Source organism: Lithobates pipiens, unplaced genomic scaffold (assembly GCF_037356315.1).
Source record: "Lithobates pipiens isolate NorthernLeopardFrog02 unplaced genomic scaffold, aLitPip1_a1.2 Scaffold_25, whole genome shotgun sequence".
Classification (NCBI taxonomy): domain Eukaryota; kingdom Metazoa; phylum Chordata; class Amphibia; order Anura; family Ranidae; genus Lithobates; species Lithobates pipiens.
Genome location: NW_027507787.1, coordinates 195,846,382 through 195,874,261, shown reverse-complemented (window position 1 = coordinate 195,874,261; position 27,880 = coordinate 195,846,382). Strand labels below are relative to the sequence as shown.

At 43.7% G+C, this 27,880-nt stretch overlaps 1 protein-coding gene across 1 annotated transcript in view; it reads left to right on the top strand.

Annotated features, from left to right (window-relative positions):
* Positions 1-27,880, top strand: part of WDR11 (WD repeat domain 11) — a 187,813-nt gene that overhangs the window by 89,123 nt on the left and 70,810 nt on the right. The window contains exons 12-18 of the mRNA XM_077455385.1: positions 3,965-4,071; positions 11,668-11,743; positions 11,925-12,033; positions 15,070-15,194; positions 18,449-18,596; positions 26,369-26,475; positions 27,434-27,548. Of these exons, the coding sequence (XP_077311511.1) occupies positions 3,965-4,071; positions 11,668-11,743; positions 11,925-12,033; positions 15,070-15,194; positions 18,449-18,596; positions 26,369-26,475; positions 27,434-27,548 (787 nt within the window). The remainder of the gene's footprint in view (positions 1-3,964; positions 4,072-11,667; positions 11,744-11,924; positions 12,034-15,069; positions 15,195-18,448; positions 18,597-26,368; positions 26,476-27,433; positions 27,549-27,880) is intronic.

Here is a 27,880-nt window from a genome sequence, read left to right as displayed (position 1 = left end):
GCAGTCTCATTATATATCTCAGAGAGGCTTCTCCTCTTTCGAGAAGGGTGACAACCGCATTCTGGACCTTCGTTACCTTCTCTGTTGGTAAGAATACCTTCTGTGCCTGCGAGTCTAACAGGTAGCCTAGGTATAGTTTGGACTGAGATGGAGTCAGTGAGGACTTCTCCCGACTGACCATCCAGCCCAAGGTCTCCAGAGTTTCTAACACGATGTCTCTGTCTATTACTGCTTGCCTCTGATTCACACTGTAGATCAGCAAGTCGTCCAGGTAGGGTATTAACCCTATCCCTTGCAGATGTAGATATGCTACTACTTCGGCCATCACCTTTGTGAATACCCTTGGACTTGCCGCCAGCCCAAAGGGAAGAGCTCTGAACTGCCAGTGTTGTACCTTCTGCTGTATGCAAACTGCGAAGCGTAGGTACTTCTGGTGTTCGGGAGCAATGGGTACGTGTAGATAAGCGTCTTTTAGGTCCAGGGTGACCATAAAGACTCCTCTCTGAAGATGTTTTCTTACTGAGTAAATACTCTCCATCCTGAACTTCTTGTGAAGTAAGTAACGGTTGAGTCTTCTCAAATTTATTATCAACCGAAACTTGCCTGAGGGTTTTGGAAACACAAATACGTGTGAGTAAAAACCCTGGGCTAGCTGACTGGTTGGTACTGGAGCAATAACCCCTTGCTCTGCTAGCTCCTTTTAGATTTCTCAGTAACCCTTTTGCCTTGGTTGGGTCCCTGGGAGGAAAAGTAATCAGAAACTCCTGTGGGGGATGACTCTGAAATTCCAGTCTGTACCCCACTTCTAAGAGATTTAAAATATATGGACTCTGCGTAATCCTTTCCCACTGGGGAAGGAAGTCGCTGAGTCTTGCGCCTACCTTTACGGTGGCGTCATTTGCCTTCTTTCTGAGAGGCTCCGGAACTGGAGAAAAGAATTGCACTCTTTTCTTTTCCTTTTCCCAAGTTCCACTTCTTCCTCTGTTCAGCTTTCCCCTTTATGATGGGCCTTTGAGTAGGGGCCTTGAAAAAATTTCTTACCCCTTTCCCTCTTGGGCCTCACCGGGAACTTCTTTCCCTTTTCAGTAGATCGGGACAAAACCTGATCTAGGCCTGAGCCAAACAGCAGGGAACCCTCAAAGGGAATGCCGCATAAGCGAGACTTGGAAGTAAAATCTCCATCCCAGGTCTTTACCCATAGGGCCCTCCTGGCGGAGTTCAAAAGTGCTGCTGCCTTAGCTGTGATCCTAACAGTCTCCAGCGCTGCATCTGCCACATATGCTACCGCTCGACTGATTACCTCCAGCGAGTCTACGATTTCTTTAGTCTCCCTACTGCGGGAAACGTGATCCATTAATTTGCCAAGCCAGGTGTCTGCATTCCTGGCTACACAGGCGGAAGCTAGAGCCGGCGCCATTGCTGCCGCATTCGCCTCCCAGGCTCTTTTGAGTAAAGTCTCCGACTTTCTATCCATCTGATCCTGGATATTTCCAGAATCTTCAAAGGATAAATCGGACCTCTTAGATACCTGCGCTAAGGCTGCATCCAAGCGAGGAGTTTTAAAAAATTTCTCCTCCTCCTCATCTTTAAAGGGACACCTTCTTTTCCAAGCTTTCAGTTTGAGAAGCTTGCGTTCAGGTTCCTTCCATTCTCTGAGGATTATCTCCTTCAGAGACTGGTGGATGGGAAAGGTTCTAGTCTGCAACCTTCCTAGACCTCTATATACTCTGTCCTGTGCTGAGACTTGAGCAGAGGGAACCTGGATATCTTCTGAGGTGTAAATGGCTTTTAATAAGCCTTCCATGTCCTCACTCGAGAACAAAAGTCCCCCAAGTTTAGCCTCCCCCTGGCTATCTTGGTCTGAATCTTCCTCCCCAGAACTAAAATCTGGGACCTGACCTTCCTCCACCTCAGACAATAGGGACAATAGGGTGGCCAACATTTCTGCTTGTAAGGCCCTACATTCCTTCACGACCTGGGCGGTCTCCTTGCCTGCGAGTTTAATGATACATCTATCGCAGAAAGGTTTGGTGTGGTCTTGTGCTAACTTAGAATTACAATACCCACAACGCCTGGACTTTGAAGTAGCCTTTCCCTTAGACCTAGCAGCTGACCCCTGGGCAGAGCCTTCGGTCCCTGGGAATAGTCAAAAACAAATAGACAATTAGCTACACATGTCCTAAAGGGGCACAGGAGGTCTCCCCAGAGTACCCTGCCCCTAAACACAGCTGGATCACTCACCCCCTGTGGCGACCTCAACGCCTGTCTGCTCAGACGGACCTTCCACTTCCATGGCGATTTACTGCCCTGCAGGATCGCTGGACCAAGGTACAATCTTGAGCGTCCCCTTGTTTGTCTTATAGATGCTGCCAACACAAAAGCGTTTCACCAGAAAAGAAGACTGGGTGCTTCACGCCGCACCCGCTCTGTTTAAATAGCGCGCCGATCGGCGCCATCTTTAGGAGGTCCGTCGTCCGGAAATGACGTACGGCCTCTTCCGGTCCTGCGCCATGAGGCTGGAACGCACGCCGGTGCGTCCAGCCGCCCCAGAACCACCAGGCTTCCGGAACTCGATACCCGGAAGTGACGCCTTTGAACTTCCGGACATGCGCCGTAGTGCTGGAACGCACGCCATCCGCGTTCCGCACTCCGGAAGAAAGCAGCTCACCTCACTCCACCAACGAACCCTGTTCAAGGTAGGTAAAAGGCATGAAAGGGGAATAGCACTTCTGGGACAACTCCCCTGTCCCCTGAGGCTGTAACAAGGCTCCCTAAAGAGGCCTTGAGTGAGGGCTATCTCCCCCAAGTATTCCCTGGGGGTTACAAGGGAGCATCACAGACCCTGTCTGCTAAGTCCCAGGAAGATAAACCTCACAAGGAGAAAATGGGGTCCCAGACCCCACAACAAAAAATTAAAAAGAAACTTGGTTTCGCTGCCATCCTGTGGGAAACACAATCAAGAACTGAGGGTCTGAGGGAGGGGTGGGGACTTTTAAATTTGTTGTTGATTGTGTTTCCTGTCAGGTGGACCAGTCATCTCTCAGGTGTGCCGTCCTGGAAGATGACTGGAGAAATATACTGTCATGACAGAAGTACAAACCTTTGATTTATTTTAAATGACTTTTTGGTAATATATTTTGTGTTTATTTGATTGTTTTTGTGTATATTTTCAGGGCCGTCTTTTTAATGTTGATTGGACCCTGGGCAAAAATTTTCTTGGGGGCTCCCCCCATTCAGTTTCACTCTCCACATGCTCTGAGACATACAATAAATAGCAGCTAGACCAAAAATCTGTTTACTATATCAGATCAGGCAGCTATTGTGATTGGTTGCCAGCGGTTACAGCATATCATTACTGCTTTCTGACTGGTTGGTAGAGGTTACAGCACATATTACGGCTCACTGATTAGTTGCTAGAGGTTACAGCAAATGATTTCTGCTTGTTAATTGGTTGCTAGAGATTACTGTACAGTAATACTGCTCACTGATTGGCTGCTAGAGGTCACAGCACATCATCTCCTCACTGCAGGGTGGCATGATATACATATGAATGCCACCTTTATTTACATATCAATGCTGCCGGCCGCAGCTATTTACTTATGAATGCCGCCACTATTTACATATGAATGCCGGTTATTTACATGTAAACGCAGGTTCTGCAGATGAGTCATCTGTACACAGCAATAAGGCAGAGCTGGGCAGAATTAGTACCAGCATTTCACACTGAGATATCGGGACACAGCACAGTACTATAACTTCAAAGGTCAAGGGAATTTAAACTGGGATAGTTGGCAAGTATGAGGCAGCTGCTTTGGGCCCCATAACAATGACAGGGCCCAGGGCAGCTGCCCATTTTGCCCTGCCTTAAAGCTGGCCCTGTGTATTTGAGTGTTTTTGTCTTAGAATCACAGTTATAAAGTATTTGGTTCTTAAACATGTGCTGATTAACCTTACTGTCATTTAGGGGCATTGAATGGACCAGCCTTACAAACTTCTTGTCTTTTGCCACCTCAACCCCAAACAATGCTGGTTTAGTGAGGAATGAACTACAGCTGGTTGATCTTCTTACTGGTAAGTCTGGGGATTATGCATAGTTCCATGTGCTTGTTAAGGTAGGCTGTAGGAAAAAAAAATATGGGTGCCAACATTGCTGACTTTGTGTGTGTGTGTGTGTGTATATATGTGGTCCCTTTTGAATCCATACCACATTTTCATCTGTAATAAGCTTTTTTTATACGTCATACAGATGTACCACTTCACAGGCAGTTTTTTTAGGGGCACCTGATCGGCCCCTCCATCATTCTTTGTGGAGCAGCGGATGTAAAGGCACTTGTCTGTTTACAACTGCCTACATCCAATCTGATTCACAAAAACAGACGTTACTCATCTGTTTAGTGGATCGGATGGCAGTCGGGTCTAAATCGACATGCGGTACGTTTACATCCGACCCCCCCCCCCCCCAATAGAGGAAAGGGGTCTATGTCCGCTCTGCATAAACAGATCAGACACAGACCAGCCATTGCTTGCTCAGCAGGGATCAGTGGACAGATTCCCTGATGAGCAAGTGGACTCCTGGCAGAGTCCACCCCATGTGGAAGATGCCTGGGGGTCGACTTAGACATGCGTCTATATCTCCCTTGCCTCTGAAACCTGATCTGCATTCAGATCACACTCCAGAGGCTACTGACAGGTGGTGAGGCAGCATTTTTGCTGACAAATGCACCTCAAACCACATGTATTGCACACGGTTGCAGGGCATTTTTGGCACTTTCCCATTGAGGTGATTACACCTTAAAGTGGGGGGCATTGGCGGGTGGTAAAAATGCAGCTAAACAGCACATTTTTGCCCCCCCCAACTGCAAGTCTAAACAAGTCCTAAGGCCTCGTTCATGCGGGGAATACTACAGTAAGGCCGTGTTTAGTTGCACAGGGAAGCACAGGTTTTCTGTCCATCCCCATGCGGATAGTTTAGTTGATATTCATTGGAACACAACAGCTGCATGGGAACAGCTTTATAAACTCCGAAAGCTGTAAGTGAAAAAATGAAAACCTCCCAGATTTTTTTGATTATTTTAGTTTTGTGTAAGTTCCAATTTCACCATTTCGTAAAAAAGTGCAATTTAAAATTTTACAAATCTTTATTTATTAACTCAATACAGGTTAAACTTATATTTAGTAGGATTCTAGCAGCAATTTTATAAAATGTGCTGTGTTTGTATCTGCTAATAATGATTTTAGTCAATTTTTTGTGAAAATATTGATTTGATAAACATTTGCGCAAAGATCATTGGGCCCTAAAAATCTGTAGCACCTTCTTTTTCTTTATTGTACATCACAGGACACAGAGCAGCTATAGGTAATTACTGTCTGGGTTATACGCCACCTATAGGTGAATGAACACTGGCACCCCAAAAAGGCAGGAATTCCCCTTCCCCTTCCATACAGGAAGTACTTCCCTTTTTTTCTTTTTGCCAGTGTCTTCAAGGTGATGGTCACGGTGGATTATTTTATCTCTGCTAAAGATGGTCACAGTTAAATGTCCTGTCAGGATCAAGGGGCTATGCATTTGGATCCACTCGCAAATGAGGCTAAGATGAATGGTACCTGAGCCTCGAAGAAGAAAATATCAAGGTTTCTCTTGTAATGTGACCCTTTGGGTACTGGACCCTGGGATCCGACCCTTGGACAGCTAAAGGCTGTTCTGGCAGGGTGCTGTACAGGTCCAAGGGTGTGAACCCCAAAGTTTCAAGGGGGACCCGATCCTTGAAGATCCATAGGAGACATGACCCGCCGTGATAGGTGAAAATTGGATCTGGCTGAGATATTTTAGCAGTATCCTGGGCTGGGAATGGTAAGTTTAAAAAAAAATAGGAATATATGTTCACTTTTAGTTCAGTAGTTCCGATGTCTTGCCTGGACTTCCCCACTAGAGGGAAGTATGATGCTGCATATTTTACCTTGGTGTTCTCTGACCATTCAGGGAGCTTTTTTCTCCTGTGCTTGCAGAGGATTTCCGGGGGCGTGGCCTTGGCTACGGCTGGGGTGCACATGGGAATCGAGCGTGCACGTAGCACTCTACACAAACACAGCTCAGTGGTTATAAAGTGAGTTCCTGCTGGGATTCCTATGAGACTGCTGGATGGATACAGAGCAGGCTGCTGCTGGGGCACGTGAGTCACTGTGGGGTATGGATACAGGCATATAAAAACACGGCTACTGGGTGTTATGCTGAGCTGTGATAGCAGCTATAACCTGTTGGGTACCTCAATATTTTTTGCTTGAAGCAATGCCTTCCCAAAAGAGCAGTAGGGAGAACACAGCAGGAAGGGGCACAAGGGTGCCGCTGTTAGGATCTGAGGATCTTAGTCATGCTTCTGGAGTGCTATCCTCCCCTTAAAGGCCAGAGGCAACTGACCAATCTGAGCCATTACGACTATCAGCCTTAGTGGCTACTTCCAATGCTTCAGCCTCCGCATACGTCAGAAGACTATTTGGCATCAGCTTTGGCTGGTCTGGAAGGCAAGATAGCTGGTATGATCGCTTCTGTCCCCCAAGGTGGGAAAATGTGAAAGCTCTCCTTCTCCCTCTCTGATCCTCCAGTAATGGAACAGGAATGGGCAGAGGATGTAGAAGTGCCTTTGAATGACCTGGAAGAGGGTCAGACGGATGACTCCTCATCTGAAGTGTCAGTCTTTGAAGAGCTTTTCTCAGCTTCTCAATCCCAGAGATTGTTTGTTCAATCCCTTATGGAATTGGTCCGTTCTGGATTTAAATTGCCTCCGGTAGAGGTTTCTGAAACCTCCTCCTCCTTTTCGGGTTCTTTGAGGCCTCCAGAGTTCTCATACTTTCCCTTTGCACCCGCCGCTGGAGCAGTTAGTATATGCAGACTGGGATCATCCTGATAAGAGTTTTTATTCCTCTTAAAAGATTTTCACTTTTGTGTCCAATGGAGGAAAAATTCACAAAAAATTGGAGTATGCCAGCAGTTGATGCTGCTATTTCCTCTGTTAACAAAAGCTTAACCTGTCCTTTAGACAAATAATGCCCAGGTTTTTAAAGATCCGACAGATAAAAAGCTGGAATCTTTACTTAGAGCTACTTTTGTTATTGCTGGCTCAGCAGCACACAAAGCAGCACAACAAGATTGACAAACCATAGAGATCCACTCGCATTCGGAGCAGATGCTTTACTGATTCCTTGGGATCAGCTTTCTCTGATTTATGCATTTCCTCCAGTTCAGCTTCTATCGCAGCTTTTGCACAGGATCAAAGAGGTGGGGAAGTCAGTAATACTGGAGGCCCCAGCTTGGTCCAGAAGGTCTTGCGGTCGCTAAATTTAATGGTTTGGCTATTGAGGCCTGGATTTGGAAAAATCAAGGGCTTTCTGGCTCAGTGGTGACTACCCTGATAAATGCGAGAAAACCAGCTTCGAGGTCTATTTACTACTGCGTTTGGAAGTCTTATATTTCCTGGTGTAAGGCCAGGAAATGGCATCCCTGTAAATATGTCATAGGAAGAATTCTTGCATTCCTACAGTTGGGGGTAGAAAATAAGCTGGCTTTAGATACAATCAAGAGTCAGATCTCAGCCTTATCTGTATTTTTTCAAAGATCAATTGCTTCATATTCCTTCGTTTTAGCTTTTACACAAAGGGTAGTTTGTATAACTCCGCCAGTCAGGCCACCTTTGTGTTCCTGGGATTTGAATCTGGTCTTGGCTGCGTTGCAAGAACAGTCTTTTGAGCCTATTCTGATCCTTTTAACAAGAAGGGTATCAGAGTTGGCAGCTTTTTTTTGTAAAGAGCCGTATTTGATTATACATCAGGACAAGGTGGTGTTGCGTCCTCATCTGGCATTTCTGCCTAAAGTGTTCAGTTTTCACTTAAACCAAGATATCAAACTGCCTTCTTTTTTTTCCAGAGCCTCGTTCTACAGAGGAGAGATTGTTGCATTCTCTCAATGTGGTAAGAGCTGTCAGCGTCTATCTGAAAATGACAGCTCGGATACGGAAGACCGACTTTGTTTTTGCTGCCAGAAGGGCCCAGGAAGGGGCAGGCAGTGTCAAAATCAACTATTTCCCAGTGAATACGCCAAGTTTATAATTCAGGCTTATGTGTTGAAGAAAAAAGCCCCATCTTTTTGGGTGAGAGCACACTCTACCAGGGGAGTAAGTGCCTCATGGGCAGTGTGTCATCAAGCCTCCTATGGCTCAGATTTGCAAGGCCGCTACTTGGTCGTCAGCGCATACATTCACTAAATCTTATCAAATGCATGTAAGGCATCAGGAGGATGCTACGTTTGGGCGATATAGGTCCTCGTGTCTGATGGTGGTCTGCATTGTGTCTCCCTCCCCTCAGTGGCATTGCTTTGGGAAATCCCAGATAGTAATTACTATAGCTGAGGTAATTCCTGTATGGGAGGGGTTAAATAGAGGGCGACTTCCTGTCTTTTTGGTGTGCCAATGTCCATTCACCTATAAGTGGTGTATAACCCAGATAGTAATTGCTATAGCTGCTCTGTGTCCCGTGATGTACTCTAGGAAAAATCCTATTTTATGCTATTGGTCATGTTATTTCAGAAAATATATGGTGTTGAGTTTTTTTTTTTTTTACAATTTCTGAAAGCTGCAAGTATAAAATGAAAAAACAATGAAAAGATTGCAAAAATAGTCTGGCTACCAGAGTTTAAAAGTGGAGCGCAGGACCTGGAAGCGAAAAGGGTTAAAATGTCTGCTCTTTTTACAAGGCAGCTCCAGAATGGTAATTTAATTACTGTTAGAGAGGTGTGTCTTCCAGGGCTTGATGACCACACACCTATCCAAACCTTATTCTGTTCGCCACGTTTGAAGTAATCTAGTTTCACACTGTGCTTGGCAGAAGACTCGGCTTTCACCATGTGAATTATTGAACAGAGGTGATACGAGACCTCTGGATTTATAATACACAATTCTGAGAATGTAAAACTAGATTTCACTGCCCCCTGGGCTTTTCAATTTTCTGAGTAACTGTTTTGTACACCTAGGTTAAGTTCTTATTAGCAGGGAGTACACGTGTTTATTACTTTGCTGTATTGTGACATTTTATTTAGCTTGTGACTGACTAGCATTTGAATTTTGCTGTAGCTACCATTACAGATTTATAATGTAGTGTATGCCAGCTTTTAGGTTAGTAATGAGTCTTTTTGTACATTAATGACAGATTTAAAATATTGTGTATTTCTGGAGCCCCTCTAGGCATACATTGACTGCAGTACAACCTATCTGCACGTACATGCAGACTTTTCATTATGCTAAAATGACTGTTATCTGCAATGTTCTCTTTAAGGCTGGGTTTACACTGCTGCGATGCGGGAACGCTGCGAATCCGCTGCGGGTTCCCACATCGCATGCCTCCCGGCGGCAGTTCACACTAGCCTATGAGAACTGCTGGGCGTGTCAGTGAAAAGTTAATGACACCCCCAGATCAGTTCGCATATCGCAGTGCGATCCAATTCTGCTGCGGGCCAAAAAAAGGGTCCTGTGTAAGTTTTGGGCCGGATGCGATGCGAATTCAGCCATACTATCTGTATGGCTGAACTCGCATCACACAGAGATCGGATGTGATTTGCACTGCAGTGCCGTTCGAATCACATCCGATCTCGTCACCGCAGCAGTGTGAACCCAGCCTCAAGGGTCACAAAAAAATAAAAAATTAAAATGAATAAAACCCTCCCTAAATACTATAATGTGCCCATGCCCTTTGTTTAGCTTAAAAATCTTTGTTTATAAATACGTCTCTGGTGCACCTTGCAGTCACCCATAGTGTGGTGGAAACTATTTGTAGGCTCACAGAGCCACTGCACTGTTGCCAACACACTACGCATGCTCCCCTCCTTCAATGTATGTAAGCCATGTCTACACACTGCTACCTGAATTATTACCTGGAAAGATGTTTCCAAGCCAGTTGCAACTACACAGGGAAGAAGGTGGCTGGAATGGTTCAGCAGCACTTGCATGTCATTTCCAACATGCTGCTGATACTACATATCTCGAACTGCGGTGGTTGAGCAGCAAGGGGCGTGTGTCGGCTTGCTCGAATCCAATTTGCCTGCAAAGAGAAACAATGCTGTAGAACAGTGGTCTCCAAACTGCGGCCCGAGGGCTGGATTCACTATTCCTTCCATTGACACCGACAATAGGGCACTATTTTGTTATACTGACGTTGGGGCATTTTCTGCTCCCACTGGCTATGGTCTGACCAACCCTCCCCCCCAAAGCCTGGAGGACAGCAAACTGGCCCTATTGCTTGGAAAGTTTGGAGACCCCTCTTATAGGAAATCTGATGTTACAGGTTCTGCTCTCCTAAGTGTCTGGTACAAAGACCTGATCTTTTTTTCTCCAGCATTTTACATTGCAACAGCACTTGGAGTAAGTGCAGTCCAGTGCACACTTTGTTCAATAGTACCAAGCCCTGTTAAGGAAGAACCCCCCAAAAAATGTATGGTATAGGAGCCTAAATAAAATTTTAATCTGGACTTTACATGTTCTGCTTTTGGCACTTTAATTCTTACACACCCAGTCCCTCCTTGTACAGAAACCAACTTTTTGCCACCACTCTTGGGAGATGGAGAACCATTCCCACTACATGCTTGAGACCTGAACGAAAACACCTGCTGCTTTAAGAGATCCTGCCCCACACCTTTCTTCTACTCCCCCCTATATTATAGTTACATAGTTGGTAAGGTTGAATAAAGACACCAGTTCATCCAGTGCATCCTGAGTGAGTGTCTACCCCTATCCCTGTACATTGCACACTCACATCGTCCCCTACCCTCAAAGAGCCCACAATCCAAGGTCCCCATTCATATACTAGGGCCAATTTTGGACAGAAGCCAATGAACCTACCAGCATGTCTTTGGAGTGTGGGAGGAAACCGGAGTACCCGGAGGAAATCCATGCAGGCACAGGAAGAACATGAAAACTCCAGGCAGGTAGTGTCGTGGTTGAGATTTGAACCAGTGACCCTTTTTACTGCTAGGTGAGAGTGCTAACCACTACACCACTGTGCCGCCCCAAAATTACATTTTAGGGCTGCTGCTGTTTTATGTCTTGGCATTTGAAAATATACCTCACAGCCTTTGGAAGTGCTGCATGTACCTATTTCTTCCTGTGTGCAAAATGTTATTGTGGATTATTTCTATGGATTGCTATGAGTGTGTTTGGCTGTCCATACATTGTGTTTGTTTTTGTATTTTTTTATTTTTTTTTTTCCTTTTTCAGCCAGTGGGTTAAACAAAAAAAAAAAAAACCTGACCCAATTCCCACATCCACACATTCAATGTGATTGGGGAATCCATCCTGCTCAACAATACAGACTGGATGATTGAACAGAAGTCGATCAGTAGAGCGAGTTCTGTTCACCCTCAGTGGCCACACTTGGATCGAAAATTCAGACAGTACCAGCCAATATTCAATCCATGCATGGCCAGCTTTTGTTCATAATACATACTGTAGGATTGTTACCCTTCCTAAAGTAAAACATGGTGTATATAGGCTCATAATGTGTGAGCAAGAAACTACTATAATAATAAGGTCAGATGTGCCATGAGTTGATGTAAAGTGCTTTGTAGGTGTTGTACAGCTTCCAGTACAACCGTTCTCTGCATTATGTCATTTGTTTCCTTACTTTCAGGCAGAAGTATGTCATTCAGAGGAGAGAGAGGAAACGATGAACAGCCCATGGAGATGATCAAAGTTTCTCATTTAAAGTAGGTTTGCTGTAACTATAACTTCGCCCCTGATGGCGGCCTTAAATTGAGCATAACCGATGCATGGGTCACCTGCTTGGTGAATGTTATTTTACATTGCATTACAAATATTCCCACTCTATCAGAGGAAGGGGAGAACCATACGTCTTTGTGATCTGACACCTGTCCATGTGTATTGCAGGCAGTATCTTGTTGTGGTGTTTAAGGACAAGCCTATGGAATTATGGGATATCAGGACTTGTACTCTGCTGCGGGAGATGTCAAAGGTCTTCCCTACAGTAACTGCCTTGGTATGTATGATGGACACATTCTAATGACCAAAATAATATGTATGTTTTTTATTTTTACTGCTTAACCACCTAACCGCTGTATGTTTAAAGTATAACTAAATCCAAAACTTTTTTTTTTTTTTTTTGGTTTTGGGTAGAGTGGAGAGGGATTTGAATGCCTGTCCGGTTTTTATGGCTGTCTATGTCTCTGTTAGGGAGATGCACCCTCTCTATCAGTACTGTTTTTTATTATTGCCTAAAGTGAATGAGAAAAAAATCCCACATAATAATGGTTGTCACCAGAACAGGAATAGAGGAAAAATCTTTCAATGGAGACACTAGTTCTTGTGACTACCATGGATTTCCTTTAACTTCCTATTGTGGCTATAGGACAGGACGTTAAGGGAAATCCAGTAGACACAAAAAAAAAACCCCGCCAGGTTATAACCATCCTTTACTGTAGACGCACACAGCATTGCTTGGCCCCAGCCCCCCGCTCCCTCTTCACTGGATTTAGTTGACAGCAGCAGGAGCCAATGGCTCCAGTTTTTCTCTGTGCCTGTGAGAGGGAGAGAAGAAAAGCACTGATGTAGACGAGTACAACACTGTACCTAAAGAGGAACAGGGTAACTATTTAAGGGGGCTGATCATGGAAGGTTTTTTCTTCTTTTTCTTTTTTTTTTTTTTTACCTTTTTAATGCAGATAATGCATTATGATGGACAAAAAATGCCTTTTAGAACCACTTTAATTGTCATCAAAGGGACAGTGAGTGACGAGAAATGCAAAATGATGTGATTGTCACAAGGACAGGCATAGAGAACACTCTGCTCTGATCACTGTTGTCTCTAAGAATTTTTCCTCATTTTACAACAGTTCCTGTAGCTACTGACTTTTTTTTTTTAACAATAAATTTTATTGGAGTATTCAGAAAAATACATCTGTTAGCCAAAGTGACAGAAACAGTATTGACAAAGTATGACATTACAACTTTTTAGAACATGAAACGTCTACTGTGTGTCATTTACTCTAAGTCCAGGAATTCACTAAACGTCTTGGTAGAGAATATGTCATATACCAAAGGTGGTCCATGCCAGTATGTCGCTTATCAAATGGGTGGAGGGAGGGGGTGACTCCACCCGGACACCCCGAAAGGGTGCTGGACTGTGTCTGTGCGGAGGCAGACCCAACCCCCCACCATATATTCCAGACAGTTTTAATAAGGCTTGTTAGCCTAGACCAGTGGTGGCGAACCTTGGCACTCCAGATGTTTTGGAACTACATTTCCCATGATGCTCCACTACACAGCAGAGTGCATGAGCATCATGGGAAATGTAGTTCCAAAACATCTGGGGTGCCAAGGTTCGCCATCACTGGCCTAGACATAGGTCAAAGGAAGCGAAATAGAATCTGAATATGAAAAAGAAAAGCCAATGCTACGTTAAAAGGACTACACAGTATAACAAAGTCTATCAACTTATGAAACGCAATAATATAAACCTTGAGGCTCTTATGTGTATAAAATGCCCGAGATCACTTTGAGCGATACCCGTGGCTTATCTTTTAGCCGAATGGGTGGGGGAGAACAAAGAGATTGTCCTCCTAAAGTACTGAAAGAATCTCTTCAGAAGCAAGTTCTATTGTGAAAAGGAAATCTAGTTCCCTCCTCTGGGAGTAATGAGGCTCCCCGGTTTTCTAAGGCCAGGGATCTGTCATATGAGGGAATAGAAATATAAGGGGAAAGGGTAAAGGAAAGGCAATGTAAGAAAGAAATAGGATGTCTGTCCGTTAACTCCGTACCCTCTACCCAGTGTGGTGTGTGAGTGATTTATATTCAGGGGTAGAAAGGAAGTGGAACCAGCAAGCCCAGGTGGAAGTGAATTTTTCTGGTTGGTCATGAGCTTGATGTATCAAGTCTTCCATTTCCGCCGTTTTTCGAACTCTCGCCAGCCATTCTACAATCGTGGGCGGATCGGAATTGCGCCATTTGGTCGGTACGCATAATTTGGCTGCATTTACCATGTGCATTGATAATGAGCGAAAGTATTGTTTTTTGGGAATGGAGGGCAAACCTAATAGAAATTGCGAAGGTCGGAAGGCCAAGTCAAAGGTAGTAACCTGCTTAATCACTCTGTGGACTACTTTCCAAAACGGTTGCAATTTAGGGCAAGTCCACCAAATATGCAAGAAAGATCCCACTCCGTCTAAGCAGCGCCAACACTGAGGGGAAAGGTGTGGAACAAAACGTTGCATCTGGAGAGGTGTCCTATACCATCTTGAGATTATTTTAAATGCGTTCTCCTGCGTGTGAGCGTTCAGGGACCCTTTATGAGCCATCTTGAATATAGTTTCCCAATCTTCTACAGAAAAGGACTGGGACAAGTCACCTTCCCATTTTTGTTTCAATCTAGTAGCTACTGACTTTTAATATTGCACTCACCCATCCAAGGATCCAGCGATGTCTGCACCCCTGCCGATTTTCCAGTCTGCTCTGGGGGGGTTAATGCCACCATTCGTTGTAAGGGAAACGCAGTGAAGCCTTGTGGCTTCACTGCCGGGTACCTACTACGCATGAGCTAAGTGCTGTGTTTTCTGAATGGCCCGACGGCAGGGGAAGGAGGAGAGGCCGACCTTCAGAGGGATCTCACCACCATGGTGAGGTCTACCGAAAGTGGGGACAGGTACCCACTCACAACACCCCCCCCCCAATGTAGCAGCGGAGGGAGCACACAAGCGGAGCTTACCCTTTTGGCACACAGCAAAAAACACGAATGAGGGTTTAGCAAATTACCTATACTGTATTTATAAATGTTTTGCCTGCCAGTGTACTTTAGTATTATACTTGTTAGAGCTGAGAAAATGAATACACCACCAGTTCTTTTCTGCAGTTTTATTTCTATGTAAATTGTCACATCGTAGTCTGTTGCATAGAACTGTTATATGAATGACTGCACAGAGATTTTGCCATTTCTGTAATTGTGGTATGTCAGTAGCCCAGAATTTTTTGGCTTTTCAGACATTACAAATGTAGTAACTCTGCCTCCTCCTCGGTCTCTCAGGAGTGGTCCCCGTCTCATAATCTGAAGAGCCTCCGCAAGAAGCAGATGGCAGCTCGCGAGGCAATGGCACGTCAGACAGGGTCCTCAGACAGTGATCCAAACAGCTTTGAGTCTTCAGTCATCAGGTGAAACATCTGGCACTTCTTTAGAGGCATAGTAATAATTCATAACTCTCCCATCACACTGTGCTGAACACTTGTGAAATCAGGGAAACAGAATCAATCTCAAGTGCATAAAACTAAAACCAAAAAGCCTTATTACAAATAAATGAATAATGCAGTAAGAAGTTGCATACTTGGGTGGCATATTTTTTTTTTTTATTTGCATATAAAAAAAAAATGTTTTCCTAAGGGAACATCTTGAATCAGATAGCTAGTATGAAGAGCTTCTAAAGGTAACTACACATAGCAACCAATCACATGTCAGCTTGCAGCAGTGAAGTGTAAGTAATCAGATGCGTGAGACTTCTTTTTTTAACGGACGACTCTGAAGTGATGCAGTTTACATGTACTTTGCTTTAGGCTGGGCTTACATTTGACCCTTATTTGGAATCCAATGCATGGTAGTGTAGGTGCATTGCTTTAATATATAGGAGTGCCGCTCAAAATGAGTGGCATGACAGCACACCCAAGCATGTAACATGCATTACCACAACACAGTGGTGTAAACCTGGCTTAAAGGATTGCATGAATTACTGGGAAGTGTTAGGTGTTTTATGAAGATCCCATGTCCACTCTGTGCCAAACATACTTATGTAACGTGCATGTGGAGATGTTTTTAGAATTAAACATACAAATAAGCTCTTTATCTGATCTGGCTGTTGGTCTTTCTCAGACAAGAGCTCAAAGAGAAGAATTTGTTCTCTAGGCTAGATGATTATTATTCCATAGAGGTAAGGCAGGTAATACATTGTACATTTTTATTTTCCTTTCAACCAGCTGGGTGAAAGGAAAAAACAAAAAAAAAAAAAAACCCAATTCCCATATCCACACATTCATGTGGCTGGAGGAGACTTTCCCCCGAGTTATTGTGTTCTTCCGACAGAGGGATCTTCCCACTGTCAGAATACACTGATCAGTGCTGCTGGCGGTACTGATTGTTCTGGGAAAATCTGACCACCTGCTTGTACAGAGGTCTATCGGTATGCCCATACATGGATCAAAATTTGTCCGATCCCCGTTAAACTAACCAAATTTCGATCTATGTATAGCTACCTTAAGGCTGGTGCGTTGGATGCATGCAGCTCAGTTGCTTATTTATGCATGAGTTGTTCTACAGCACCATTATTTGGCTCTCATAACTTCTGTTTTTGCTCTCTGACTGCTTCAAGACCGCATAGTTTTTTTTTATCGGCTAAATTACTTTAAAGTGCAACTCCACATTTGTTGAGAAAAAAAACTGTTCCCTCTGGATAACCTATTTACCGTATATACTCGAGTATAAGCCGAGATTTTCAGCCTCTTTTTTGAGGCTGAAAGTGCCCCCCTCGGCTTATACTCGAGTCATCGCCGTCTGCCTGCCCGATCAGCGTGTCGAGCAGACAGACGGCGGACATTCTACTATTCAAAAGCCGTGCCTCCGTCTGTGATAGGCAGAACACTCAATTTCCCAGCAGTCAGTGGTCCGCCTATCACGGACATCTGCTCATCCTCATACTACGGACGAGGATGAGAGGATGTCCGTGATAGGCGGAACACAGACTGCTGGGAAATTGAGTGTTCTGCCTATCACAGACGGAGGCGCGGCTTTTAAACAGAGGAATGGCCGCCGAGGCGCCGACTAAGAGCGGCGATCCTGGCATGGCTGAAGGACGGAGGCTCGGGACGGGACGACGGAGGCACGGGACGACGGAGGCTCGGGACACAGGTAGGCTGGACACACAAGGCTGCACGGACACACACACAGGGATGGATGGACACACACACAGGGATGGATGGATGGACACACACACAGGGATGGATGGATGGACACACACACACAGGGATGGATGGAAGGACACACACACACAGGGATGGATGGATGGACACACACACACACAGGGATGGATGGATGGACACACACACACAGGGATGGATGGATGGACACACACACACAGGGATGGATGGATGGACACACACACACAGGGATGGATGGATGGACACACACACACAGGGATGGACGGACACACAGGGATGGACAGGCATGTCTCACCCTCGGCTTATACACGAGTCAATAAGTTTCCCAGTTTTTTTGGGGTAAATTGGGGGCCTCGGCTTATATTCGGGTCGGCCTATACTCGAGTATATACGGTACATTGAAAGGATTTTAATAAACAGGAAGGGAAGGGGTGTGGATAAGGCTAGTCTCAGTTTGGGGAGTGTGTTTTTGTTTAAAAAAAAAAATAATAATAGCTTGACATGACACCTTGCCCTGAGCCTAGGTTCACACTGAAGCGCACTGCATTCCTGTGCAAATCACATGCGATTCTGTGCGATACATTCATTTTGGATGGCTCCTGTAACTGGATTGCATCGGTATTTATACCCATGCAATCTCGTTCAGGCAAAGACACTGCTTTTCGACCTGTTTTTGGGGTGTTGTTAGCTTTCCATTGACACCCGCAGCAGATTGCAGAAAATGATCAGATTGCTATGCGGTGCGATAAACGCACAGTAATCGCTACGTTTCCTGTATGGCATCACCGTGAACCGGGGCTTAGTGAGCAAAGTGACAGAGTTCAAGGACTATTGTTTGCTCTTTTTTATAAACTTGTTCCATTTAACTGCTGGGCAAGCTCAGTGATCAGGTAATGTCACATAGAAGCAGTTTCATTTCATGTTTCTGATAAAACTTCATTGTGTATAATATTGTAAATGAATATCTTACTTTGTATGCCTATGTACTTGTCAGAGGAAACTACTGTCAAATATGATCAACGTGTTAAATGATCTGTTCCATTGGCCATTATTACTTTTATAACTGGAATAAAAAATTCAGTAATCCTTGGCCTCAGCGGTAGATCTATAATCTATGTGTGAAAATGGTTAAATCTGAGCTGACCATCTGTGGTAGTTGGCTGAATGGAAAGAATTGGCTATAAAGTTATGCCTTGCCGATCTCCCTCATCAGCTCAGCTCTTTAATTCTGATGAGTTTATGCTTTCCTCCACCTCCAATTACTTTTCATGCCAGTGAAGGGATATGGATCTCTCTCTAACACTTGCATTAACCCAAAGTACCAATCATACGAGTTGCTGGTTTGCTGCAATTTCAGTTCCTCCCTTTATAGCCACTGGTTGTGTATTAATAGAGCGCTAATGAGGCCATTAGTGAAGAGAGTGGTAAAGAGAATTAGTCAGTACCTGGTGCCAACAGTTCTCTGCATTTACCTGCTGCATTAGTCTGTTACAGGAGGCGGAGAGCAAGTCGGAGCTGAGCCAAAACGTCTCTGCGCGGGAGCACTTTGTGTTCACAGACACAGATGGGCAGGTTTATCACCTTACTGTGGAGGGGAACAGTGTGAAAGACAGCGCCAGGATTCCCCCAGATGTGAGTTCATATTATTGCTTTTGTACCAGGATTGCTTTTGTAGCAGGTTTAGCCTGTGGGCATGTGAAGGGATGATCTCATTTAGCAGCACAGAAAATTAAACCTACTGATTGCCAGCAAAGATCATTACCTCTGCAGGCCTGTGGGAACCGTTCTAGTGACTGTACAGGTTAACTCTTTGTAAGTCTGCAATACACAATATAGTATTTGTGCTGGAGACAGCTGGGCAGTGTGCAGTTTACCTTCTGGGCAATGCTAGTTAAAAACTCTATTTTTATTTTATTAACTGAATACTCCTCAGTCTATACCAGAGCCCACTTATTGACATTTCTCTGACCAGGCTCACCCTCGAATATCTCTGCCACATTTATACACACACACACACACCGCACCACACTTCCCATCCAACTGCAGATTGCTGTAGCCTTACTTGTATATTCTGTGTGAGCATATACTGAAGATTCCTTAACCAAGGCTAGTCGGAGAAATTATACATCCTGGCACAGGGGCTATTGACACCTACAAGGACACCGCTAATTGCAGGGTCGGTGTAACGACATATTCGGTGACCCATTGCAGTTTGCTATGGAAGTGAAGTTCCGTTGCCGCCATCTTGCTATACCCCAAACTCGTCCACAGTAAGGATACCCTAAGAAGGGGGAAAACATGTTACACACTGGAGTTTTGCATTTTAGACGTATTTATAACAGTAAAGTCAGTTTCTATAGTGAAATACAGGATTTAGAACTCTGTATGACTGCTTACATGTGGAATTTTAAAAGCAGCAAACTTCTGTCAGATTAGCAAACCTGTGAGATGAGCAGGGCTAGCGCTGCTTTTAAAATTCAAGATCGCAGTAGTCAGACGGAGTTGTAAGTCCTGTATTTCACTATATAAACTGAGTTCACTGTTATAAATACGTATAAAATGCAAAACTCCGGTGGGTGTAACAACATGTTCGCTTTACCCCTTTTTAGTGTATCCTTACTGTGGAACGAGTGTGGGGTGTAGCAAGATGGCGGCGACGGAACACCGCTTCTGTTATGGGTTGCCGAATATGCGTGTTCTCTGTCAGTATTCTGTACTGGTTCCCGTGACTGGCAGAGCATGTAAACGCACCAGGTGATAACACGACTGTACTGAAGATCTGGTGCTGGTCCAGTTCGTGAACTGGAAGACATTCAAAGTATGTGCAAAAGAGCACTCCGATCTTCAGAAGTATAAATGCTTTATTTGTTCAAATCCACGCATAAGATCAATAGACCACGATAAAATAGGACTATAGCAGCAAGGTTAGCATGTTTCACGAACCAATCACAGAGGTTATGATTAAGCGAGTTGGTATACTAAAAACACTAATTGTCTCCACAACTTTATCCCTGACCTGTCTGGTGTGTTCCTTGGCCTTCATGATGCTGTTTGTTCACTAAGGTTCTATAACAAACCTCCGAGGGCTTCACAGAACAGCTGCATTTTTACTGAGATTAAATTACACACAGGTGTACTCTATTTGCCAATTAGGTAACTTCTGAAGGCAATTGCTTCCACTAGATTTTAGTTAGGGGTATCAGAGTAAAGGGGGCTGAATACAAATGCCACACTTTTCAGATATTTATTTGTAAAACAATGTGAAAACCATTTTCCTTTCACTTCACAATTATGTGCCACTTTGTGCTGGTCTATCACATAAAATCCCAATGAAATACATTCACATGTTTGGTTGTAACATGACAAAATATGGAAAATATCAAGAGGTATGAATACTTTTTCAAGGCACTGTATATGGAGGTGAGGGGGGAATCTCACACTCTGCCTTGTTGTGATGTGGTACCTGTAACCACTCTTACTGTGATGGTAGCTAAAATCTTACCCTCTGTCTTGCTGTACTCTATTTTACAGACATTGTGACATGGCAGGATAGCTTTCAATATACTTGCCAACGTATGTAACAACATTACAGTGTATTAAACCAGGTCCTCTGCTTTAAAACTAGATTTGGCAGGAACTGACCAAGATTCGCACCATTAATGGGCAGGCTGAATGTACCAAGTTGATCGATCAATCAACTTTGATACAACCAGCTTGCCGGATTCTCTTGCGATGATCGCTAGTGGCTGCTATAGCCGCTAGAAATAATCACTGTCTTCTCCTGCCAAGATGACCTTCCCCACCCTCCCCCGCTGGAAGAAGACAATTGCTGATTCCCTTGTTAGCACTGTCTGTGTTGATGGGGGAATTGTGCAGATTTCTTTCCTGCAACTCGTGGTTGCAGGAAAGAAATTTGCACCATGTATGGCCTGCCTAAATGTTATAGTTTGTTTTATTCTTTGTGCTGGCTGTTCTTCTTCTTTGTTTTTTCTTATTGTGCATCAGTATTAGAAAAAGCAAGCTGGTCTTTATATATTTTGTTTACTTTATATGTTGTCCTGTGCTTCATTATTGTGTGTTTAGGGGTTTTTAACAAGTGGATCCTTTTATAGATGCTGCAGCTTCAAAGTAGTGGTTTCCACCTTTATGGTCAAATTTGAGAAATGCTCACTATGTTTTTGTGTTCTCATTCACACAGCATTATATATATATTCCTTGTCTGCTTTATTGGAGCAAGTTTGGCCATCGGCAGTTTCTATAGCTTTGAGTAAATAGCAATTTGGAGATAAACTCTGGGACAGTTTAATTTTTAGGCTCAACATCATACAATGTGCCACCCAATCCTCAGATCTTTAACCATTTGTTAGGAAAGACATTCCTCCATATCTAATGCAATATATGTCAGCACAGCACAGACTGGGTTAATTATGGCAAACACAATTCCCCAGCCCGATCTGCAGCCTCACCATTGCCCATGAATGTAGCCCATTAGTTCAGCTTGAGCAGTGCCCATCTGCAGCCTGACCATTGCAGCCTCACCATTGCCAATCTCTGCAGTCTGATCATTGCCGGATTACACAGAGCCAGGATTTCCTGTCTACTCAGCGCTTGCAGTCACACAGTCTCGCCTCCTGGCCCGGCTCCTATGATGCAGAACACTGGTCCAATGCCGGGCCAGGAGGCGGAACTGTGTTTCACGGCGAGCGCCGGGTACACAGGAGATCTCGGCTCTGTGTAATCCAGTGGCGATTGCCCCCTCCGTCCCTTCCAAGGCAGCCAGGTATCGGCGTATAACACGCACATGATTTGCCCCCCTATTTTCAGGGGAGAAAAGTGCGTGTTATAGGCCGATAAATACTATACATATTTAAGGTTATGCTATGTGAATGGAACTTGTAACAAATATAAAGTAGGTGTTATCCAAGTTTGGCTGCAAAAGTGGAATAATGTCTGTGTCAGTAACATATTCTTCACTGTCCTTGTCCTCATGCAGCTCCTCTTCTATGGTCTGCTGTTACTTCTCCTCCCATAACGGAGCTATTGGTGAGATTACTTGTGACGATAATGTCTTCTTTAGAGCTTCCTGAATCATATATTGTTGAGTAGGTATTGGCACTTTTATGGCATGGATGTGCTGTAATCGCTGTCGTATATTGTGCTAACATTATATCTGTTGGGTCGGCGGCACATTAGCGAAGTGTGAGCGTTCAGTCTAATGGTGCTCATGGGAATGCAGCAGACTTTAGCAAGACCTCAAAACTTTCTGAACTTCTGCAAGCAGTTTAAAATGGATTGTCATGGTTAAAAACTTTTGTTTATGTTTAGGATGCTTAGTGTTAAACATTAATGCAATCATATATATTTTATATGGTAAATACATGCTGTGTTTTGAAGTGTAATACTACTTCAGGTATTACAGTACTCCGGAAAATGGCTTCAACTTTCTTTTCTCCTTAGGACAGAGCCCTCTTCTTCCAGGGCATCATACAGGCCAGAATTCACTTACTGGGCTAAGACACAAGCCCACAGATAACACAATCATAGAAGTCTGCTGTATTAGTATTTTTATTCTTGGCTATGTTTTGTCACCTTGTGCCTAAATAGTCAACCAAAAAAGTTTGTGTTACAATGTAATCACTGGGAGAGGGAGACTGAGGAAATGCTGCATTCAGCTGACTTCCTTTTACTCAGGATGGTCCTTTTTTGATAATGAAATCCTTCTTTTTTTTTTTTTTTTTAAACTAAAAAGGAAAAACACACACACACAGCCATAACTCATCAAAGCATAGTCTCCACTAGAGCTCGGAAGGTATGCTGTGGTTTCTGGCACCAAGTTGTTAATAGCAGATCCTTTAGTCCTGTAAGTTGCGAAGTGGGTCCTTCTTGCATGGGACTTGTTGTTTTTTTTTTTTCCAGCACTTCCCACAGAGGCTTGATTGGACTGAGATCTGTCAAGTCAGCATCTTGAACTTGTTTTCCTCAAACCATTCTTGAATTCATCAGATCAGGCCACCTTCTTCCATTGTTCTATGGTCCAGTCCTGATGCTCACGTGTCCATTGTAGGCACTTTTGGATGTTTACAGCACAGGGACCCTGCCTGGTCTGCAGCTACACAACCTTATACACAACAAACTGGTGTTCTGACACCTTTCTATCAAAACCAGCAATAGCTTTTTTCCAGCAATTTGAGCATATACTGTATAATATACACATACAGTGGATATAAAAAGTCCACACACCCCTGTTAAAATGTCAGGTTTATGTAATGTAAAAAAAATGAGACAAAGACAAATAATTTCAGACCTTTTTCCACCTTTTTAGTGTGAAACATAAACTGTACAACTCGGTTGCAAAATAAACTGGAATCTTTTTTTGGGGGGGCAGTAAAAATAAAAAACGAAATAATGCGGTTGGCTAAGTGTGCACACCCATAACTGGGGATGTAGCTGTGTTCAGAATTAGGCCCCTTTCACACATACAGACCGTTCATTTCATCAGTTCAGTCACATCAAAATGGAGAAAGTATTCACCCGTTTTTCATTACAAAAAAAAGTGACTGAAATGCAAACACTGTATATAGCTGGTTGCTAAGGAGGGGGCCAGATGATGGTCACCACGTCCTTAAAGTGGAGTAGACAACTCTAGCCAGTGGTTGTCAGGGTCTGGGAGCAGGGGGCTTATCGGAATCTGGAAGCCTCCAGATCCCACTTCCCCATGTAAATGGGTATCGCGTACATTGTCCCCCTACCCATGCACCCTAAAAAGCCTTTTTTTTATGCTGTGGGGTCCCCCCAAAATCCATACCAGAACCTTATTCAAACATGCAGCCCAGCGAGGCCCCCCCCCCCTTTTCCTGAACCATACCAGGCCGCATGCCTTCAACATGGGTACTTTGGCAGCTGACAGCTGATGACTCATCAGTTGTTGAGGATGTGGCGGCCGGCTCCCCAGGCCCCCTCATTAGCAGCCAGCTAATATACGGTGTGTTTAAAGCGGATGTCAGCAGATCGGATGTAAGTGGATGTCGTCCGCTAACATCCTTTTTCTGTCCATTGAAGGATGAAAACTGATGCAAAAGAATGATCATCCATTGTCATCTGTCAACGAATGGATGGAATACAGAAGAACGGTCCATATGCGTTTAAAGGGGCCTTAAGCAATCACATTCAAACTCATGTTAAATAGGAGTCGGTACATACCTGTCATCATTTAAAGTGCCTCTGATTAACTCCAAATAAAGTTCAGCTGAAATAGGTCTTTCCTGACATTTTCTTCCTACAGCAAAAGCCATGGTCAGCAGAGAGCTTCCAAAGCATCAGAGGGATCTCATTGTTAAAAGGTATCAATCAGGAGAAGGGTACAAAAGAATTTCCAAGGCATTAGATATACCATGGAACACAGTGAAGACAGTCATCATCACGTGGAGAAAATATGGAACAACATTACCAAGAACTGGACGTCCCTCCAAAATTGATGAAAAGACTAGACGAAAACTGGTCAGGGAGGCTGCCAAGAGGCCTACAGCAACATTAAAGGAGCTGCAGGAATATCTGACAAGTGCTGGCTGTGTGGTACATGTGACAACAATCTCCTGTATTCTTCTTATGTCTGGGCTATGAGGTAGAGTGGCAGGGACGGAAGCCTTTTCTTACGAAAAAAAACAAACATCCAAGCCTGGCAAAATTTTGCAAAAACACATCTGAAGTCTCCCAAAAGCATGTGGGAAAATGTGTTATGGTCTGAGGAAACCAAGGTTGAATTTTTTGGCCATAATTGCAAAAGATATGGGTAAAGGGAATTATGAACAGTTACAAATACCTGTCAATATTGGCACAAAACCTTCAGGCTTCTGCTAGAAAGCTGAACATGAAGAGGAACTTCATCTTTCAGCATGACAATGACCCAAAGCATACATCCAAATCAACAAAGGAATGGCTTTACCTGAAGAAGATTAAAGTTTTGGAATGGCCCAGACCTGAATCCCATAGAAAATCTGTGGGGTGATCTGAAGAGGGCTGTACACAGAAGATGCCCTCACAATCTCGAGTGTTTTGCAAAGAGTGGGCAAATATTGCCAAGTCATGAGGTGCCATGCTGATAGACGCATACCCAAAAAAGACAATGCTGTAATAAAATCAAAAAGTGCTTCAACAAAGTATTTAAGGGTGTGCACACTTATACAACCATATTATTTTAGTTTTTCATTTTTACTTCCCTCCACCTAAAAGATTTCAGTTTGTTGTTCAACTGAGTTGTACAGTTTGTAGGTCACATTAAGGGCTAGTTCCCATAGGTACGATGTCCAAGATCGGATGTGATTCATACCGCACTGAAAATCACATATAGTATGGCTGGCTGAATTTGCATCGCCTTTGAACCAAACTCGCACAGGACCCCTTTTTTGGACCGCAGCAGAATCAGATCGCATGGGTGTTCACACCCATGCGATCCGGTTCCTGTCTGAATTTGCAGTTCGCACTGCGATATGCAAAATGATTTGGGGGTGTCATTAACTTTCAGTTGACACTCCCAGCAGTTCTCATAGGGCAGTGTAAACTGCTGCCAGGAGACATGCGATGCTGAAACCCGCCGTGGATTCGCAGGGTTCCTGCATCGCTGCAGTGTTTTCAGAAACCATGAAATCAGACCGAGACAGAAGTACAGTCAAATCACGGATAGTCAGCCAAGCCAGAAGTCAGGGATCAAAGTAGTGGAACAGCAAGCAGGATCTGGAGCCAGAAGGGATGTCGGCAAAGTCAGTCTTTAAACAGGAATTCAGGAGATAGTTTCGTTTGACGTGACCAAGGCGAAGGTAGAGCTCCTCTGGATTGGACAGCTTAAGTAGACAGGACTGATGAGCAGGATCATCAACAGCTGAGTAACTGTGCAGAGAAATGGGAGCTGGCAATTAGCTGACAGCTGAGCGGCCCGCTCAGAGAAGGAAGGGCTGAGCCCAGCCAAGACAAGTGTGAACCGAGCCTTCAGGTGGAAAAAGTGATTTATCTTTGTCTTATTTTTTTACGACAAAAAAAACTGACATTTTAACAGTGGTGTGTAGACTTTTTTTATCCAGTGTCTTGTGTGTGTGTGTGTATATATATTATAAATACTTGCATACATACACACATGGTTATTTATGTCTAATTAATTTTTTCAGACTTGTAAAACTACCGATAGGTCTCCATGCCCCTATGATACTAGATAGTAAACTGGAGTGCCTGCACCTGTCTGGTAGATGTCTCCTGTACACCCTGTATTGGAGAGGGAGGGTTAGTGCCCTGAGCAAGTCTGTCCCGGTGCATGTTGGCATTTAAATGTATTAAATGGGGAATTTTATAGAGCAATTAATATGCCTGGTTTTCATCAGTTTTGAATTGAGCTGAATTTTGTTTGTATTGTGCAGGGCAGCATGGGGAGCATTTCATGCATTGCCTGGAAAGGTGACATCTTGGTTTTGGGAGATGTTGATGGGAACCTAAACTTCTGGGACCTAAAAGGTCGTATGTCCAGGTAAGAGGCATTCTTTCAACGCTCCGGAGTCAAGACTGACAATATTCTAAATCTATCTACAGTATATATTCGAAGCTCATCTGATCTGTATAAATATGGGAAGGATGTTTGTAAACCTATCTGAATTTTACCATTTTTTAGTATACACCACAAGATTATTTCTCTTTTTGGTAGTGTTGTGTACGCATGTAATTTATTAAAGTGGTAAAAGTATTCTTGTTAGTCACAGCAACCAGTTTTTTTTTTTTTTTTTATGAAAAGGAGCAATTGGAGGGTTCCAATTGGCATGAAAACACTTTCATTAGTGCCCATTTTATGTTTAAGTACTTTGAGCCATACTTCTATTCACTTCCCTAGTGGAGCGTACTGTCCCATTGGCACCCTGCTACTGTTTGTTGATTATGGTCTATAAAAGACCCATTTGATTGTGATATGGTGGTCTGGTCTAATGTAAACTATATCATTTCTGACGCTAATGTCTTTCAACTGTTTCCTCTGGATACAAACTTTTTTCTTTAAAAAAAAAAAAACATTGTGAAAGAAAACCTTTTGGTATGTAATACCCATCATGATGCAGCATCCTTGTGATTTGAAACTGAGTCTAAACTCTGGGACATTAAAAATGTATTTATCATGGTAATTGTTTAAGCACATTATTGGATCTTGTTTAATGTGGTGCTTCATGTTGAACAAGCTTCTGATTAAAATCTACAAATATGTGTTATCCCGAAAAAGCTGAGGAAAAACCCATTGATCTGTAATGCATCTGTTCACCCAAATTCATTGCTAATTAAAATTCATCAGCAGTTAGTGCCTTTTATTGCTGCCTGGTACTAAATGTAATGTTCTAAGTGGGTTAATGGGATAAGTGACCTTTTGCAAGCATGCTGCGATCACTATCATGCATTGTAATGTGTGCTAAACTGTGAGCAATTTGGTATGCTCTCATTTATTTTAGGGGAGTACCTACACACCGAAACTGTGTGCGGAAAATCCGATTTGCACCAGGAAAAGGGAACCAGAAGCTAATTGTGCTGTACAGTGATGGAGCTGAGGTTTGGGATACCAAAGAGGTATTTATTATTTTTTTTTATACTATACAGTATAATATTCCAAGAGGTGCATTTGCTGAGACCGGAGCAGAAAAAAAATCTAGAGCAGATGTGCATAGTAACCAATTGACTAGTGGTCACTTTAAAAACTTAGAGCGGCAGTAAACCGCAAAAAAGAAAACAAAACAAAAAAATTGTCTCCCTGCAAGCTAAGAGCATAATGTGCTAGTATGACATCCCTGTTATGGCAACCGGTTCCCCTGTACCTGCAGGGCCTATGGACTCTTTGTCGGTGGTCCTGGAGTCCTTTGTTGGCAGGGTGGAAGCGGCATGCAGGTGCAAGGGGGGTAAAA